Here is an 18,649-nt window from a genome sequence, read left to right on the forward strand (position 1 = left end):
CCGGGGAGGGGACGCTGCCCCTGGCCGGGAGCAGGGGGGTCCCCGGAGCGTGGAAGTAGCCTGCGGCCGTGCCGCGGGGCGGCCGAGCCCCTCCGAGCCCCGGCGCGGCCCTGCGGGCTCCGGCGTGCGAAGGACGGGACGGGGTGGGCCAAACTGGGAGACGACGGGGCGCTTACGCTCCCTCTCCCGGCAGCGGCGCGGAGCTGCTCTTCGCTCCGGGACCCCACGGGTCGGGACAGCGTCAACGAGGGCCGGTCGGGACTGCGCCCGGCCGCTGCGCTTGTGCAGCAGGACCTCGGCCCCTTCTCGAGCAGGAGCCTCCGCGGTGCCGCCCGGCCGTGGGCCGCCAAGGCCGCCGGTTCGGGGGTGACGGTGCCGGCGGAGCTGCTGCCGCCCGGCCGGGCGCGCTCGGCCGCGCGCTCACGGCTCTCCTGCCGCAGGTTGTGCAGAGGACGCACTACCAGGGCATGAGATGCCTCTTCCGCGTGAGCTTCTTCCCCAAAGACCCCGTGGAGCTGCTGCGCCGGGATCCTGCGGCATTTGAGTACCTGTACATCCAGGTAGGGGGGCAGGGGCACCCCCAGCCCCCTTCCCGCTCCTCCCAGTGCTCCCCAGCGTGTTCCGCCTCGGCACTGGGAGCTGGCGGTGCCTCGTGGTCCGTGCGTCTGTCCAGGCCGGGCTGTAACGTCGCGCCTCCCCTGCAGAGCCGCAACGACGTGATCCGAGAGCGCTTCGCCATGGACCCCAAGCCGGAGATGCTGCTGGGGCTGGCCGCCCTCCACATCTACATCACCGTCTCGGCCACCCGGCCCAGCCAGAAGGTCTCCCTCAAGAACGTGGAGTGAGTCCTGCTCCCCTTGCCCGAGCCACCCCGCGTCGTGCTTCGGTGTCCCCTCCCGGGCCTTCTCCTCCGTCCAGGGAGGCTGCGGGGAGCAGGGCGCTGGGAGGCTCCCAGCAGCGTGTCAGGGTGCTGAGCCAGCCTGGGAGGGCGTCACCGCCCCGGGGACGGTGGGCAGGCGTCCGCTCCTGCTCTCTGGGCAAGCGGCCGCGGCCCCGGGCGGGCAGGATGGGCGGCGCCCGGGACTCGGATCCATCATTCGCTCCTCGGGCCGCTCCGCTCCCCGCAGGAAGGAGTGGGGCCTGGAGCCCTTCCTGCCGCCCTCGCTCCTGCAGCTCGTCAGGGAGAAGAGCCTGCGCAAGTCGCTCTCGCAGCGCCTGAAAGCCCACCAGAGCCAGCCGCCCGGCGGCCCCAAGGTGAGCCCGGCGCGTCCCGGCCGCGCGCCTTCTCCCGCGCCGTCGCTGCCGGCGTCCCGGCGGCGAGCGTGCGGGTGACGTGTCTCCGCAGGTCTCGGCGGTGCAGGCGAAGCTGCAGTACCTGAGGATCCTGAACGAGCTGCCCACCTTCGCCGGAGTCCTCTTCAACACCGTGGGGCTGGTACGGTAATTCTGGCGCGGCCTGGGGGGGCCTTTGGCCCAGGTTGTGTGTGGGGCTGACGTGCCTGCGACGTCCGTGGAGATGGCGGCTCCGTGCGACGCTCCCCTCGGCCTCCTGCTCTGTCCCCCTGCCCAGAAGGGCCGTCAGAGCTGACGGTGGGTCGGACCTGCAGCTCCGCAGGGTCAGGGAGTTGCTGCTCTGTTGGCTTGGGCAACGAGGTGGTGAGATCTGAGCAGCTTTGGGCACATGCTGAAACTTTACCTCTGCCCCAGCCTTCGGGTCGGCGCAGCCCGGCCGGGCTGCTCGGCACAGCTCTCCAATGTCCTGCTCCTCCGGCACCCGGGAGGCCCAGCAGCATCCTGCCGTCCATCCCGGAGGAGGGGAATCTTTGGCAAAGGCCAGAACGTTCCCTGTTTGGTCCGTGCAGGGAATAGATCAGCTGGCCACCACGTCTCCCTGGCCGCTGCTTGGTGGCTCTGCTGAAGTTGCCACCGGCATGGCCTGCTCCTCCCTCATCTCCATCAGAGGCATCTCCATCCCTCACCCAAGCCGCCTCGCTTTCTCCGTGGCAGGAGGGAAGCCACCAAGCCAAACTGGAGAACGGAGGACCTGCTAAGGCTCGCCGCTGCCTGGCTCACCTCTCCATCTCCATTCCTCTTGTTCCACCTCCCACGGAGGTCGAGTTACACCAGCTCCATGCTATAAGTGCCACCTCTCCACCATGGCCAACCAAGGTCTTGGCAGTTCCCTGGCTTCTCTTGCTTTGCCTCCTTGGCTTCATCTCTTGCAGCCTGTGATCTGTTCTGTTCCCTGATGTCGCGGAGCTCCTGCCTCGCAGCTCAAAGGGCTGCGGGTCAGAAAGAAGGAAAGGCTGAACCGTGCGGTGTCTTGCAGGTGCTGTGGCCCAGCGGTCAGAGCAGCGGCCCTGACACTGCCGGGGTGGGAAGCGTTGGGCGAGTCGTCGTGCTTGTGGGTGCTCTGCTATTTTTATCGCTGTCACCAAGAGCGGAGACTTGGAGCCAGCTGAGCACACCAGCCTCCGAGTTCAGCCCCACGTTAGTCATTCAGTCATTCTCTTCCACCCTGGTCTGCCCAGCTTCCTCCTCACCTCCGGGTCTGGCTCGAAGTGTCCGTGCTGGGCAGATCAGGACACGGCTCTATTTTCAGCTGAGCCTTCTCTCGTTCTCCTTTTATAAAATTCATCGCTCCCTCCTCCGCCTCCCGCCCTCGGAGGCAGTGTCAGATCAGTCAGATCCGTAACCTGCTCTTACTTCCCGCAGCGGCGCCAGCAGGCCTGAACGTTTCACGCGGACGGCCGGTTCGGTGCTTTGGTTTTCGATACCCTGGGCATCTTGCGCGCCGTTCCCAGCGCTGCCGGGGGGGCTCGGGGAGGGGGCCGAGCGCGGCTCCCGGCCGGAGAGAGCCGCAGCCCCCGGGCGCCTCTCTTCACGCCTGTCCCTCTGTCTCCCTGTCTCCGCGCGGTCGCAGGACGAGAAGCAGCCAGCCACCACGCTCCTGGTGGGCCCCCGCCACGGCATCAGCCACGTCATCGACCTGAAGACCAACCTCACCACGGTGCTGTCGGAGTTCAGCAAGGTCAGCAAGATCCAGCTGTTCCGGGAGAACCAGGGGGTGGCCCGGGTGGAGACGAGCATCCTGGACGCCAAGGTAGGCACGGGCCCCTGCGGGCGCGGGGACGGGGCTGCTCGGGCGCCGAGGCCGCGGCGCGCGCCGGCTCGGCGGCGTTCGCGGGAGGGCCGCAGGCACGAGCGCGTCTCGGTTTGCCGGAGCGTCTGCTTGGAGACTCGGAGGAGCCGTGGGCGAATGCTGGTCCTGGAGGGGCTTGGTGGCTTTTTGCACGTCAGCGAAGCTCGTGGAGGTGGCCGAGCCCACGCGGGAGCGTGCAACGAACCGCAACCGGTCCGGGCACGGCCGAAGCGCGGGCACGGCGCGGCTGGAGCAGCGGTGCTGCCGGAGCCGAGCAGGACGGAGGGGTCTCGGCAGCGCCGGCGGGGGCCGGCACCGCGGTTTGCCGCGCGAGCTGGAAACTCCCTTCCCTTCGGAGCCCTCCTTTAGCCCCCGTCCCGGCTCCGGCGGACGCTCCGCGCCCGTCCGGCGGGATAACGCCAGCAGGACGCCAGCGCCGGCCCCAACGGCGACGGGGCGGTGGGGGGGGGGGGGCGGTTTGCCGGCTGCTCCGAATAATTGCCGGGCCGGGAGCGAGGCAGCGCCGGGTTACCGTGGAAACGGCGGATGTTGAGCTGCAGGACTGGCGCAGAAAAGGCCATTTTGAATTTGCGAGCAGCCGCTTGGCGTGCGGCGGGAGCGCGGGGCCGGGGTGCCGGAGCAGCCCCGCGCGCTGCCGCCGCCGCGATGGGCTGCCCGGGAGGGAGCCGGGCACCGTGCGCAGGTAACGGGCGGGCTGCAGCGGCGGCGGCGGCGGCTGCGTCCGTCTAATAAATCGTTTGCCGGGCGGTAGCTGCTTTGCTCTGGAGCCTTTGCCCCGCGGGCTGGAGTGGTGAGACCCGATCTGGAGGAAAGCGAGACTGAGTTTTCCTTGGTCTCGATACACGCAGCTGGGAGGCACGGACGGGCTTGATTCCCGCGGCGGGGTTATTCCGGCGGGATTAAGGCACGTAAGGGCCTGCGGGGCCGGGAGCAGCGGCCCGGCGGCTGCAAACAGGGAGCGTGGGAGCCGGGCGGCGTGCGGACGGGACGGGATTTCCCGAGCCCGCAAAGCCAAAAGTGATTTGTTTAGAGAAAAACCCAACGGAGCAAGAGCAGAGGCGAGGCAGGCGGCGGCGGGGGGCGCGGAGCAGCGGCGCGGGAAAGCGGCGCGCCCCGAGGCCGTGTTTGGCTCCCCGGGGAGCCCGGGCGGCCGGAGCGGGAGCGGGAGCGGGCTCGAGCGGCGGCCCGAGCCCCCCGCGCGCCCTGCGTCGCGGAGCCGACTTGGTAACGCTCGAAGGCGGGGGCCGACGTATCCCACGCGAGCGAAGAACCGACTGCTGCCTCGATGGACCCGGGTGCGAGAAACGCTACGTCCTTCGTAAGCTAATGTAAAACTTGTCTCTTGTATCTGGTATAAATGTATCTCATTTCGCTTTCCAGTTAGACCGGTTGGCAAGCAGGAAACTCTTCAAGTGAAAAAAGTCACCTTTTCTCATTAAGGCTTGAAACTCCAGAAAACAGTAGGAGCGAAAGATCAAAACATGAATAATTTCAGCCTGGTAGTATGTGTTTAGCTGTACAAAGAGTTTTTCTTCTGCTGTCCCGTGTCTCCGTAGACCTGGACTAATCCTGCCCCGAGGCACCGAGCGGCGCTGCCCCGCGCCCAGCGTCTTGGCGCGCTTTGGGCAGAAACCTTGAGCGATTGGGTCAAGGTGGCAGCGCGCGGCCAGCGGAGTGGTTTAGTCTGTAATCACAGCGTTTGCCTGCCGGACAGCTGCAGGCGACCTCTCGCAGCGCTCCCGCGCCGTCGTACGCGTCGTACGGCTCTCCCTGGCAGAGCCGAGGAGAGTCAACTGCGGCGTGCGACGAGCTGGTCGCTGGGAGCCGATCGGGAATCCCGAAGGATGAGCCCGCGCCTCGCCGGGCGACGTCCCCGACTCGGTGCCCGCGGCCGCGTGGGGCCGGCACGACGGCCTGCCCCCGTTTGCCTTCGCAGAGGGGAGTCGCCGCCGGTCTCGGCCTCTTAATTTAATTATCCGTCAGCGGCTCGTTGCCAGCCGTCTCCTCTCTCACTTCGTTTCTTGTTGTCGGCACTCGAGCTCTCTTTGCTGCATAACAGAGGGAGAAAGAAAATGTGCGAACGCCTCTTTACTCAACAGATGGCTTGAACAAACCCGGGAAGGCTGCGCCCCGGGTCGAAGGCGCTCGTTCGGAGAAGGCTTCACACGGCGGCGCGGGAACACGTGGCTCCCCTTCATCACCCGTGTCAAGACTGAGGCTGGGCTGAGAGGTGGCACTCCCTGCTCAGCGCTGTATTCCTGCCTCCCGCGGGCTGCACGACGAACCCTCTTCCTTCGCGGCGAGGCCAGGGCTTCCCTTGCCAGGACGGGGCCCGGTTTGCTTGATGACTCAGAAGAGCAGCTACTGAGCCGAGCACAGAACTGGCCAAAGGGCGCAGGGAGCTCCTGTGGCTATAAAACAAGAAAACAAAAATATCTTTAATGCCTTCCACGCTGTGCAGGCTTAAATGGTTTTAATTGGGGCTTGTTTTGCCCTGGACGCGGTAAACAAGGTCTCCTGGGTCTCGGATTGACTGTTGCATTTAAAAGCTGGGATTCGCAGCAAGAGCAGAGACCCGCCAGCACCACCGGTCTCTTCCTCGGAAGCGGCGGCTTTCCCCGTGGGGAGCGACGGACGCCCCCGTGGCGCCCGCCGGGGCTCGGAAGCAGGGAGCGGGGCGGCGGGGTGAGCCGGGGACGCAGCTCCGCTCCTCCTGCCGGCGCTGGGGAGTCTCCGTGTCTGCCGCTGTCCTGCGCCGCGGGGCTCTACCTGGCGCCTAGCTCGCATCTGCTTTTCTCCTCTCTTTTAAGCAAAGGCCTTTTTCAGCAGGAGAAGAGATGCTCTCCTAGAACAGAAGACACCATCTGCTCCTAGGCATGGATCTGCTTTCCCAAAGGGTTGGCTTTGAGGGAGACCCACCAGGCTCGGAGTGGTGCCTGGGGGGCCGCAGTGGTCTTGTCCCCCTTCTGCAGCTCGCTGGAAGCAGACGTTTGTGGAAGGGGGATGCGGCGCCTGCTGTGGAAAAGGACTGGGATCTGGGGACTCCTCAAGCGTCCTGAGCTCCCCATGGCCCCAGGGTTAATTCTGGTGCTTGTAGGTAGGTTTGGGGCATTGACATGCAGACAAATTGCCAGGAGCCAGTTGCATCGGGGCCTGGCCATGCACATGCGTGTGCTCTGCAGGGAACATAAGGCAGCTCGCACCTCTTTAATCACTCCCAGAGGAATAAGCCAGCAGGGAATTATGGCTGAAGTGAGGCACCTTGTCATGCGCAGTGATTTGTTGAGTGCTCTGGGGTAAGGACGTACATCTGTGTTTTTTCCCTTGCGGACACTAACAGTTGTGACACCAGTGCAGGGCCTCCAAGCATGGCCCCTTTGGAGGGCGTCTCTTGTGCCAGCTGAGCCCTCACGCGCTTCGCCTCTCTTGCCTTCCAGCCACTGGTGTTGCTGATGGAGTGGCCTGAAGCAACCAACTTTGCCTGCCTGATTGCAGGCTACTGCCGTCTCTTGGTGGACTCCAAGAAGATGATCTTCTCGAGGCCTCCCAGCCAGCCGCCACCTCCTCAGATTATCAAGGCAGGTATGTTTAAGCCTCTGCTTTCCGTGCAACCCCGTTGTCCGGCTGGCTCCTCCCTCCCTTTGCTGGGGCTCTGTGGTGGTCGAGAAGGAGATGGGTTACTCTGGCATCTCCCCTCTGCTCCCGTTCCTCTTGGGGAACCTGCAGGCCTCCTCCTGACCAGAAAGCAGGGAACAGGGAGACAGGTCATCATTTTGGATAAGCTCTGGCTTGTGGTGTGAGCTTGGGCAAGTCCCTAAATGCCCAGAAGTCACTGGCTGCGAGAAAGTAATAAGCTGTTTCTGCCTCCTGGCAAGCGTAGAGCAGTGCGGGTGTTGTTCTGGTGGCTCGTACGGCAGATTCAGGCATTGCCATTTACAAAGTCCTCTAATGCTGCCAATGAAACACTGGGTCCTCGCAGAACAGCTTGCGTGTTCCTGCAGAGACGCGGCACGGGCTCGCTGGCCGGGATCCGGCACTCTGCAGGAGCTCGCAGGCTCCTGAGGCCGCCGGGAGCGGGTGCCCTCAGCCGGGGGGTGCTCCCCTGCTGCCGTGGGGCACCGTTACCTTCAGCGCGGGTGTTGGAGCTGAGCAGGCGGCTCTGGAGGCGTGCCTGATTTCCCACGTCGGGAGGGGGGCTCCGGTGTGTCGGCTTTTCGGGTGCCCAGCGCGATGCAGGGAGCAGAAGGCTTGTCTGGCCGCCGCAGCAGCTACCTGCACCGTGAGCTACCTGCTGTTATTCTGTGCAGCTGCGTGTGTCGAATACTTTTGTGTGTGTGTGTGTGTGTGTAGGTGAATTCGAAATGTAGTCTCAGGGACTGGAGAGGCTCCCTGCTGCAGCGTGCAGGGAGTGGTATGTTGCCAGCTGCACCGAGAAGGTTGTCCCCAGGCTGCCAGGGGGACTCTGCAGCTCCAGAGAGCGGTGACAAGCCATCGGGTTAGCTGGCAGCGTGCCAACGCTGTCTCCTCAAGATGCGTGTAACAGAGGGGTGGGAGGAGAGCCAAGAGCTGGCACGTTCCTTGGGGGAAGGAAGGGCTCTGGGGTCTGAGGAGCACAGCTGGATCTGGCTGTGGCACGTGCGGGAGGACAGACCTCGAAGGAGTCAGGAGAGCATCGCAGCAAGCTGAGCGCGTGCCCTTGCTGTAAGTACATGAGCATCGTTTCCTTCCGTTTCTTCACCTGCGTCTCTTGTTAACAGCAGTCACGGTGCCCTCTGCTCTGGATGTCCTAAAAAATACCGCCGGCCGCGTTTTGCTGTAAGTGAGGGGTGTTTTCAAGTGAAGTGGCTATTACCAGAGCAGCCCGTCCCTGGGTCACGGTCAGCCTGAGATGGGCTACCAGGACACGTGAGACCAGAGGCTCGGAGGGGTTTGGAGGCCGGTGGGGTGTGCCAGGGGGCCAGGCTGGCCCACACTGGTGTAAGAGCTAGTGTTTCATGGTAGGTGGGGAGGAAGGGCCTTCCATGGCCCAGGGACGGGCAGGAAAGCCCCTGCACCGTGCACATGCAGTAGGGAAGGGAAAGCATCTGGGAGGAGTGTCCACCGTGGGGCTCAGGGGCACCTCAGCATGTCCAGGAGGTGCTTTTCCACAAACTAGCAACAGCGATGACAGCCAGGACTTCTGCTCGGTGAGACTTTGCTTCTTGATATAACGCGTGGTCCAAACTGATGTCAGAAGGGGTAGTAGATACTGCCCTTTTCTTGACAGTCACAAAAACACAGTGTCATTTTGCCTGGGGGCTGGACTGAGTGTGATGGGAAGTCTGAGCACAGGAAGGACTGCGATGCCACCACGGACCCGTGCACTTCGTATCAAAGAGCTGGCCCCTGTCTGGACGGCCGCTCTATCCTCAGGGCTACGATAAAAACCTCTCTGCCCAGCGCAATGAAGCAATTTCCCTGCAGACCTCGTACACTCAGCCCAGCTGCTCAGGCATCATTCAGGAGGAGTGAATTTGGCTTGTATTGAGAAAACAAAGTCTGCCCACAGTTTCGGTCTCGCTACAGTTGCAGACTGAGCTGTCAAGAGCCAGGCAGATCACAGCGAGTGGGGACTGTCGATCATTAGCACATCTCTGCAGGAATGATAGGAAAGCCCCGCTGGGATGAATCAAGTTAGCCCAGGCTTTGACTTTGCAGGCTGCAGACAGGCTGTGCCAAAATCTTAAATGTAAAATCAAGCCCTGACCTGTGCTTTGTGCCTGGGAGAGGAGCACATCCGTCTTCCCTGAGGCCCATTAAAACCTCCTGCCAAACTGCAGACGTTTTTAGAAATGCATGCTCTGTCCTGATGCTGTCAGTTAAATCCATCCCCCCGCATTTCCCCGTGGAGCAGTATGCCAGATCCTCGCCCTCCGCGGGAACGGCGATGCCCTGCTGTAGCTGCGCAAGCATTGCACCTTCCTGCCCCCCTCCTCTCCCGCTAGCAGAAGCCACGAGCAACGCGGCTCCGTGCCCTGGGTTGCTGCCTCGGCTCCTTGCCGGGACGTCCTCCCCCGGGGCGCAGCGGCACGGGCAGCTGGGTTGCAGAGCCCGGTTTTTTGGCCGCAGCACGAACCAGGCGCGCTCTGGCAGGCTGCAGCTCCGCACGGACTAGCCTTTCCTTTGGCTGAACGGTTTGGCTTCTTATCCCGACCAGGGCCGGCTGGCTGCGGACACGGGAAGGGCTGGCCCGCCGCCGCCCGCCGCCGGGCGCGTTCCCGGCACCGCCGCCGCAGCCCCGCGTTCAGCCGCAGAGCTGTCGTAGAGATGTACTGAGGGGAGATGTATTGTTTTCATTGGGATTTTTCACATTGCAGGTGATGAACAGTGCAGCGCAAATGTGTGTTTTGGGAGACAAATTGTCCAATTTGTCGAGCTAATGAATTTAATTAGGATTTATTTGATTTAATTTGTACTTGGTAAGATGGAGCCTGCATCCCCCTGGCACCCGCTCGCAGCACAGCTGCGCGATTCAACTCGTAACGCAGACGGACGCCCGTGCCGAGGGCTGGACCGCCGGCCGGGAGTCGGAGCAGCGTCTCAGCTGCCTGCCTTGCGCGGGGAGAGGGAGCGGGAGGAGGCTGCTGCAGGGGAGACGCACAGCAGCAGCAGACGAGGGCTGCTTCTGAGCGAGCCCGATCCAATGGCTGTCAGCCACGGGCAGAAATAACGCCCCGAGCTTCAGCAGCGAGGGAGGCAGTCGTGGGAGCACCCGAGCAGGGTGGGGGGGGGGGAGTGTCGGTCGCTTAAAGTCAGTCCAGCTAAACTGGACGTCCCCCTGGAAGACAGTACAGCATGTTGGGTGGCAGCGTTCTGCTGGGCTCGATGCAGGAACGGCTGAGTAAAATGGCTCGGGCTGGCCGACGCTCTGCAGAAACGATCGTGGCCGTTCCTGCTCGCCACGTAACCGAGAACCTGGCAGGCTGAGCCGAGGGTCCGCGCCCGTGCACGCAGGGCGTGCTGCTTCTGCTGCCCTCCGAGTGCTGCCGGTGGCTCATCGGAGCCGCCGCCGCTTCCCGTCATTTCCCGTACCTGGTGGCTGGTCCTGCCCCAGGTCCCCGGCGCTCGGCCTCCAAGCGAGGCTGCTGGGATCTTGCGCCCTCCTTCTGCTGCTACTACGCAGCTCAGAAATGAGACATTTATTGAGGAATTAGACATTTATGCAGGTAGCCAACATGGAGGGAGACCAGCACAGAGCAGCGAGAAAGCGGAGGCATTCAGGAACCACACAGATCAGGAAAGGTTCAAGGAATTTGGTGTCATTAGCTGAGGAAAGAGGAGGGTGAGGAGGTGCAGAGGGAGGACCAAGGCAATCCTTCTGATGTGTAAAGTGGTTTGTAAAAGGACAGTGATCAACTGTTCTGCAGGCCCAGGGTGTCACTGATCTTATTCGTAGCAAAAAAAAAAAAAAAAAAACAAACAAGCAAAAAACCCAAAGCTTTAGGGCCTGTACTTCATTATAAATGTCATAATATCAAACTTTAGAGTTTAAATCATACAAATTTTATATATCATGTATCATTCTGGAGACACAGGAACAAACCCCGTAAGGAGGTGGCCTGCTCCTTCACTGGAGCTTGTGAGAGCAGGTCCTGGTCAGCATGCACGGGGCTTTTGCTAGCTGAAGTTCAGCTGCTTCCTAAATCCTTTCGAACCGCCCTTTGGATGGCCGCTGCCTGCAGGCTCTTCTGGACTCGGCCATCGCTATGCCCCAGCCGCACCGAAGGGCCTCGCTAAAATACTTACAACAGCTCTTCGTTGATGAGAATCCAGACTTTACTGATTTAGAGGAAAAGGCACGTCCACTTCTTCCACGCTGCACGGGCTTTACTTGCAGCTGCAGAGCAAGGAGCAATTCTGGGGCCTCACAGCACGAGCTCAGCTCAGCCCGAGTGGAGTTCGGACTCCAGGCTACAAGCAGCCTCCGAGAGATTTTCACTTCATGGTCTTCCGGTTCTTTCTAGCAGGGACATCTTCCACATCCACCAAATCCATCTCTTTATGTCTCCCCTCCACTTCCTTCAGCTCTTCCCTTTTCTCCTTCTTGCAGGGAAGAGTTGAGGGCTCAGAGCCAGAAACTCCCTTGTCAACAACCCCCTCCTGGTCGTGGTGATAATGAGATGTAAATGGGTGGTATCCACACACACGCGCACACACACACGCACACACATGCACACACACACCAAGGTGCTTTCCTCCATCAGGCATGTTCATGAGGGATGTTTTACTTACAGTGTTCCTGCCTCAGAGCAGCGGTATAGGCAGGACTCATGAAATCCCTTTTGATTCATGATTTCCTCACACTGGACTCTTACTCTTGCATTCATTAGTGGCAGACAGGCCCAGCAGTTTGCAGAAGACGATATCTAGGTAGGAGATACATTTTGGGAAAAGCAGCCAGCCAGGTGGCCAGGGCACGCCACAGGGGCAGCCCCCGGGGCAAGGTGGACCAGGGCGCAGGAGCACACCTCCGTGACCCCAAGGGCTGCAGGGCAGAGAGCACGTGAACACTTCCCCAGGGCTGGCCCTGGGTTTCCCATCCCCTTCCCCTTCTCCCGGGTGCTGCTGCTAATGTTGCGATTGTGATTTTGGTTTAGATTACATCAGCGCACACAACCTGCACCGGCCCGCCGCAGCGGGGCACGCGGGGAAGAAAGAGAGCGGGCTCGTGGGTGGCACTGCCTCCAGCCCCGGAGAAGCCAGGGCTCGGACTGCCAGGGCTTCGGACTCGGAGCTCGTCAGCTTTTGTTACCTGCACATGCGAGAGCAGAGGAAGGAGAGAGAGAGCAGGACAGATATCAATGAGAACCTAATATTTTTTGAGGAAACTCGTCCCAGGACCAAATCTGACCCCACCTCCAAAAGCTCTGGCCAAGGCTATGATGGTGTTGCAAACGAGTACAACCCGGATGGCCTTGACCGAGACCACCGTGCAGGTAGGGCCAGGGCCCACACCATCGACACCCACTTGAGGAGCGATGCCTCACAATTTTACTGTGATTCCTGCAAAGCCAAAATCAAGAGCCGGCTGGCCTCGCGGAAGGGCAGCAAGCCTGGCAGCGCCCATGACAACATGGTGGACTTGATGTCCCTTCCCCCTCCTGGGAGCGATGAAGAAGAAGATGAGACGACCTCCCTGCTCCCTGCCATCGCTGCCCCCCCTCCTGGCTTCCGAGACAACAGCTCGGACGAGGATGACCCCAAGCGCCGGGCGGCTGCCCAGAGCCAGGAGCAGGGCCGGCACCTCTGTGGCCTCCTGTATGATGAGATCCCCGTGACGCTGATAGACAGTGTGCAAACACGGACAGTCCGAGATCATGCCCAGGAGCTGGATGATGCTCTGGTGTCCACCCTGCAGGCTCTGGAAGCCCTGGCTGCTTCAGAGGATTGTCCACATCCCCCACCACAGCAGACAGCAGGTATTTGAGTCCTTGTGTCTTTCTTTATCCCGGTAGCCTTTCTGTAGAATATCTTCTGCTTTATTCTCCTCCCTGTCTTCTCAACCCTCCCCATAAGTGATTGTGGGGCAGTTTCTAATGAAAACTAAGTTGTGGCAACAGGGTCCAGCAGGAGCAGCCAAACTGTTGCTTAGATTTCTAAGAACCAGAGACGGGACTCCTCCTCTTCCTAATGGTGGCTGAAGGAGTCTTTTGGTTATCCCATATCTGCAGCAGTCCACATGCCATGGCACTAACAAATCAGCACTATGAGCATAAGTTCTTCTCTGTGACCCCACCAGTTGTTATGTTTGGCCTTTGGTCTTCTCAGGTTCATCCCAGCGTGTGAAACCTTCACAGAGCAAACTTGCTCTCTGATGGGTTTCTCTGAGACCAGCCTGCTGGCTGCACAGCCCCATGATGCCCTCCTCTGGTTGCCTACTCACTGTGGCAGAGCAGCTGTTGCCAGATTTTCCTTTTTGCTCCAGACAACTCCCTGTAGCTATTCCTAACCCTGGAACCTTTCCCAGGACCTTCTTCTGGGCCAAGAGCTCTTGCTGAATTAAGCTAGTAAGCCAGCTCAGTGCTGACAAATGATCTCTCTTGAACACGCTAAGTCTTAGTGGGAGGAAGTCACTGCAGTTCCTCTGCCGTGATGCTGTGTTCGGCATTCCTGGGTCCCTCCTCCCGCGTGGAGTTCCTCTCTCCTCCACACAGCGATTCGACGTGAACATAGCATTGGTGTGGGTTTTTCTTTGTGTCCCTCCCCAGGTCTTATTGTCCTGGCTGCCATCACTCCTGAGTCATCTTTGGATTCTGGCCACGAAACCAACTCTTCGGAGCTAACTGATGTCTCAGAGATGGTCTCTGCTATGAAGCAGCATCAGAATGCAGCCTACTTCCTTGCACAGCACATCAACAAAGAAAACCTCCTGGCAAGAAAGGACTTGCCTTTCCGAATCCAGAGCTGTGCTGCCCAAGCTGTTCTCACCTCGCCCTACGCCCTCAGCCAGCAGGAGCCAAGCCCTTCGCTGAAGCCAGATTTCTCTCACCAAAGCCCCACTCTTAACAATTGCAAGAGCAAACAGGAGCAGCAGCATGTTGAGCGGAGCTACAGCTCAGCTGTCCAGCCAGTGCTGTCCCCCCAGCTCCATGAGCAGAACAGCGGGGCTCCAGTGCCACCTTCTGAATGCAAAGGTGCTGGCCATGCAAAAGCTGCCTTTGAAGTATCTCTGCACTCCACAGCAGCCTTGAGTGGAGAGCAGGCACAGGATTTGCGAGAGACAATTCCCAAAGATGTCCGGCTGAGCACCAGGCTCCTCTTGGATCAGAAAAGTGGTGTAACCCCAGTCCTCGTTACAGCTGCTCTGCAGCAAGTGGCAAATGTGAAAGGTTCAGTTTCCCAAGTGGTAGCAGCTCCAAAAGAAGACAAGAACATCGATGGGACCAGCAGCTTTGCATCATCCAGCAGCAAGCCCTTGAAACTTAAAGGAGGTCAACAAACTGAAGACACATTATGCAACTGCCAGCAGCAGCAGCTCTTGCAGCAGCAGCATAGTGAAGTTTCTGCAAGTCCAAAAGAAGCTCCTGGCAGTAGGGCTGACACTTCCCACCTTGCCTTGGCAGATGAGGAAATGATGCTTAGTAAGACTTTTCCCTCTAAAAGCTACCAGCAAAAAGTGAGTAGAGATCCCCTAGGAAAATGTCCGAGTGGAGAGCCAGGTCAGAAGGCAGAAGCAGAAGCCACAAACCTTGTCTTTCAGAGACATATGGCTCCTTCAAACCTAGGAGAGAAAATGCAACAGGAAAATTCAGCCAAAAGTTTAAAAGTTGAGAGTGGTAGTCTTCACTCTCCATCACTCGGTAGCACTTTCCGGAGCACCAGTGAGGATCCCAAGGGGCCAATCCAGCTGGTGCCCAGGCCTGAGAGCCTGCAGATCAGCACTGTGCCTTCCAAAAAAGTAGAAAAAGTCCTGGAGGTGACACAGCAAGATGTTGATGTCCCAGCTAAAGCCAAAGCTCCAAAAGCTCCCTTCAGGTTGAGGAACCTGTTCTCTGCAACGTTTCCTACACGGCTGAAGAAAGAGACTGATGAGCGGCAGGCGCAGCTGCAGAAGGTGAAGCAATATGAGCTGGAATTCCTTGAAGAGCTGCTCAAGCCAAAGGGTAAAGGTGACCTCCCACCTCAGGAGTATCTGCATCCTCCTGCCCCTGGGCGCTGCAGCTGCCAGCTAAGGAGCAGTCCTGTGCAAAAAGTCCCAGGTATGTCCAGGGAGCAAAGACGCAGCTGTGACTGCAAACGGATTTGCAGGGGGGTGAGGCCACCGCCTAACCAGCTGGTGAGGCCAGAACTGGAGAGGCGAGAGAGAGAGAAAGCTACTGATGACCAGAAGCAGGCAGAAACAATTCGGTTGACAAGCATGAGCAGCCCTTCCAAGGGCAAGCGGATACGATCTACAAGTTTAGAGTCCAGAGATTACCGGTCAGATCCAGAGAACAGCGTGTCATGTTTGACCACGTGCACTTCCCGGGGGGAATGCATGGGTGCACCACACTACAAGAAGCTCTTGCGTCGCTACAGTGTCAGTGAAATAGATAAAACTGATAGGACATCCCTCTCCTCTGACATCTACCAGAACATCTATACCGTAAAGCAGAAAGGCCTCCAGAAAGAGCCTGAGCCCAGCACCTATGGCTCTGTTCTGAAAAGCAAAATGCAGGAAGCCTCTGGAGTGGCTGATCCATCTTACGTCCAAATAGCACAGGAGAAAAAGAACCAGAAAGGTTCAGCATTATTCTCTGTCCAGGAGGATATGTATCCAAGTCCTGCTGAGCTGCGAGATGAAGATATGGAGGATGAGAAGTGTTGCTCTATCCGGTACTGCTTCTACTACAGAAAATGTGATGTTGCGGATGACGGGAGTGAGAAGGATGAGCTGTCCTATTCCATTCCCATGCAGATACTCCCAGGAATGAAGCTGGACAATCAGATGGTCCCAGTCATGAGCAGGACCCTTCAGGTTCTAGATGCAACAGCCTGCAGCAGTCCCAATGGTAGTCAAACCCAGGAAATAGATTTAAGGACCTCCACTTTTGAAGGGAGCCTGGCAAAAATCAACACCCTTCGAGGCCATGCCTACAGCTTGCCAGATGGGTTTCTGCAAGTGCAGCTGGACACCAATGAGCTCCTGAGTATCCTAAGGCAGTGTGTGGTGAGCCCTGAGGTCCGGGACTGCAAACCTTATATCTCCCAGCTGGCTGAATACAAGCAAGAACTCGCCCTCAAGTTCAAGGAGTTCCGGGCATCCTGCCGCCGCGTGGCAGCTGTTGACAAGAGTCCTACTCATATGCTCTCTGCCATCACAAGCAGCTTCCAGGTGCTAAGCAGCCTCATTGAGACATTTGTGAGGCTGGTGTACATCGTGCGCTCGGAGTCCCAGCGCCAAGAGCTGCTGACCAAGGTGGAGGAAGTGGTGAGAAACTACACCTTCCTCCTGCGGGCGGCAGAAGAGTCCACGGCTAGAACGCTGAGCCATCAGCAGACGGTGGAGCAGCTAGCTCGCCAGTCAGCCACGGTCGCCACTGTTATGAGCACGCTCACACGCTCCCTGAAGACACTGATCAATAAGTAAGTCAGCTACAAAAAACAACAAGCCAGTGTGTGCCAAGCCGTGTGTCGGTGGTTCTCATATCATGTAGGTCTGATGAGGATGAGTGTCTGGAAGGCCCACATCTACGGGGGTTTCCAATGGCCAGGACATTCTTTTATTTCTCTACAGAATGAATGGTTATATTGGTGAAGTTTTTGAAGGATAAATTCAGGCCCTGTAGCAAGCTGTCCCACCAGCTTGTCTGGGGGCTTCAAGCAGCCTGTTCTGCTTGGTCTCCCATGCTGGCTTCTCAGTGACCTTACTTGGGAGGCACAGTCACCCCGTCTCCATGCTAGTTTGGTTTCGTGCGGTTCTGGGCCTCCCTCGTGCAAAGACCTGACACTGTCTCCCGTTGTCCAAGTGTGCCGGGCCAGTGAGTTGGCAGGAACTGAGCTGAGATCTCCTGGCTTCCCTTGGGCAGTGGTCTAGTTCGGAGCCAAACCAGTGTCTTGCCACGTAAAAAGCTCTTCTGCCTCCATGGTCTCCCTGGCCCACAAATGCAACATAGTTAGCAGCAGAGGGGATCTCTGAGGGGTGAGTGCTTGCTGCTGGGCCAGGGCTTGGGGAGTGGTCCTAGCCTGGGGAGGATGCCGTGATCCCGACACAGACTCCTAGCAGGCTCTGTTACCACAGCCAAGGCACCGGCTTACCGTGTCCGAGGAGGGGGCCTTTCCCCTTCCCCTGCTGCATGGCTGTATCCCGGTTAGAGAGTCTGCAGGGACCCTGATTGCTCGGTGATCATTGCAAGCCCCAAGCTGGAGACCTCTGCCGCATCAGTCTCCAGCGGTAGGTCCGTGCCTCAGAGGCTCAGCCCAACGCCGTCCTGTTCCCTTTTGCAATGCCCGTTAGAGGGGAACCCCAGCTCAGCCTTGTCGGTGAACCACGGCTTCCTCCTGAGCCGAGCAGTGCTGCCTGCCCTCTCCCGAAGGAGCTGCCCTCCCTGCCAGGGGCTGGGAGCCTCCTTCCGTCTCTGCTGGACTGACTGCCGTGAGAAGTGTTATCTAGTACCATGTGATGGATGTTTATTTGGCTTTTTTTTTTTTTTTTTTTACTTCCAGATGAATGTAAAATGACTCCTAATTGCTTTTCGTCATACCCTGAGGTTCCCTCCTCCTCCCAGTGTAGCTTCTCGACCTAACGAATCAGACCGCCTTAACTGGTGCTTCAGAGCACTTACCCACCCTCCAAAACAGAGCGAGGAGCAAATGCAAGATTACGCATTCAGCCCTTACTGTGCCACTCACTGCACTTCATCCACACCTGGGGAGAACAGGCCGCGCGGGGATCTCTTGTGTCGCTCCCCAGCGCACCCATATCCAAAAGGGAGATCACGGCATTCACCTTAGGGGGCCAGATATCCAAAAAAAAAAGAAGAGAAAAGATGTCACGCTCTGCCGGCTTGCCCCGTTGCTGGTTGAGCGCAAGGAGCTGATCAGGGATCTCCGTACGATCAGTCACCTCCCATCTCTATTATTTTTTATAAAATACGCACATTTGAAATCTCTTGTTCTTCCATAAGAGTTATGGAAATGCACAATGTGCTTTTAACATGCGCATCCTCTACTGAGTGCAATAACATACCCTGGCCCGTGGCTGTCCCGGACTTTGGCCGTTGCTGTCAGCGAGGCGGAGAGGATCTTGCTATGTGGACAGAGCATCCTCTCACCTCCTGCTTTCAAGAACCATGTAGCAAATATACACTGGAAGAGCCAATTCGGATTTCAGTCCATGGTGGGCAAAGCCTGTTATAGTGCTGAAGGCCGACAGGGAGCTGTGTTTTTCTTTTCCTGTGAATTATCTATTAAGAAACTATGAGTTTCCTTGAGCTCCCCGTTATGCCTGTATCATTCCTCCATAACTCTCTCAGTCTAATACAGAGGAAAATTTTTTTATTGCCTGTATATAGTATATATAAATAAAAATATATAAATTATATATATATATACACAAATTTATGTCTTGTTTTACAAACAAGAAAGATTAAATATATTAATCTTAATATCCAAACTAGCACTTTGTGTCTTTTTTTTTTTTTTTTTTTTTTTTGGAAGAACTTTGCAGAGGAAGAGGAGGGACCGGGGACGGCAGGACTCTGCCTCCCTCCTCTTTTCTGGGAAGCCTGTAAGCCTGGCGAAGGGCGTACGAACAAAACGCAAATTGTTTTCTAGCCACAGGTGACATTTCCAATATCCCATTTCCTCTGGGGACATGTTTTGCCTGGCACAGTGAAATCCCTATTTATCAGAGAGAAAAGCATCAGTGCCTGGCCTCCATACACCTCAAAGCCTCCGGGAACGATGACAGCCGACTCTGACAGCGACGCAACACGAAAATCACAGGAACGGGGCCGTTTTCTGTAT

General features: G+C 58.4%; 1 protein-coding gene across 1 annotated transcript in view; it reads left to right on the forward strand.

Moving 5' to 3' along the window:
• FRMPD3 (FERM and PDZ domain containing 3) overlaps positions 1 to 18,296 on the forward strand; it is a 29,123-nt gene extending 10,827 nt beyond the window's left edge. Inside the window, exons 8-16 of the mRNA XM_062584574.1 lie at positions 441 to 560; positions 705 to 841; positions 1,128 to 1,254; positions 1,346 to 1,435; positions 2,924 to 3,103; positions 6,601 to 6,745; positions 11,800 to 12,621; positions 13,411 to 16,267; positions 17,348 to 18,296. Of these exons, the coding sequence (XP_062440558.1) occupies positions 441 to 560; positions 705 to 841; positions 1,128 to 1,254; positions 1,346 to 1,435; positions 2,924 to 3,103; positions 6,601 to 6,745; positions 11,800 to 12,621; positions 13,411 to 16,267; positions 17,348 to 17,351 (4,482 nt within the window). The 3' untranslated portion in view covers positions 17,352 to 18,296. The remainder of the gene's footprint in view (positions 1 to 440; positions 561 to 704; positions 842 to 1,127; positions 1,255 to 1,345; positions 1,436 to 2,923; positions 3,104 to 6,600; positions 6,746 to 11,799; positions 12,622 to 13,410; positions 16,268 to 17,347) is intronic.
• The last annotated feature ends 353 nt before the right edge of the window (positions 18,297 to 18,649 follow it).

Source organism: Rhea pennata, chromosome 11 (assembly GCF_028389875.1).
Source record: "Rhea pennata isolate bPtePen1 chromosome 11, bPtePen1.pri, whole genome shotgun sequence".
Taxonomy (NCBI): Eukaryota; Metazoa; Chordata; class Aves; order Rheiformes; family Rheidae; genus Rhea; species Rhea pennata.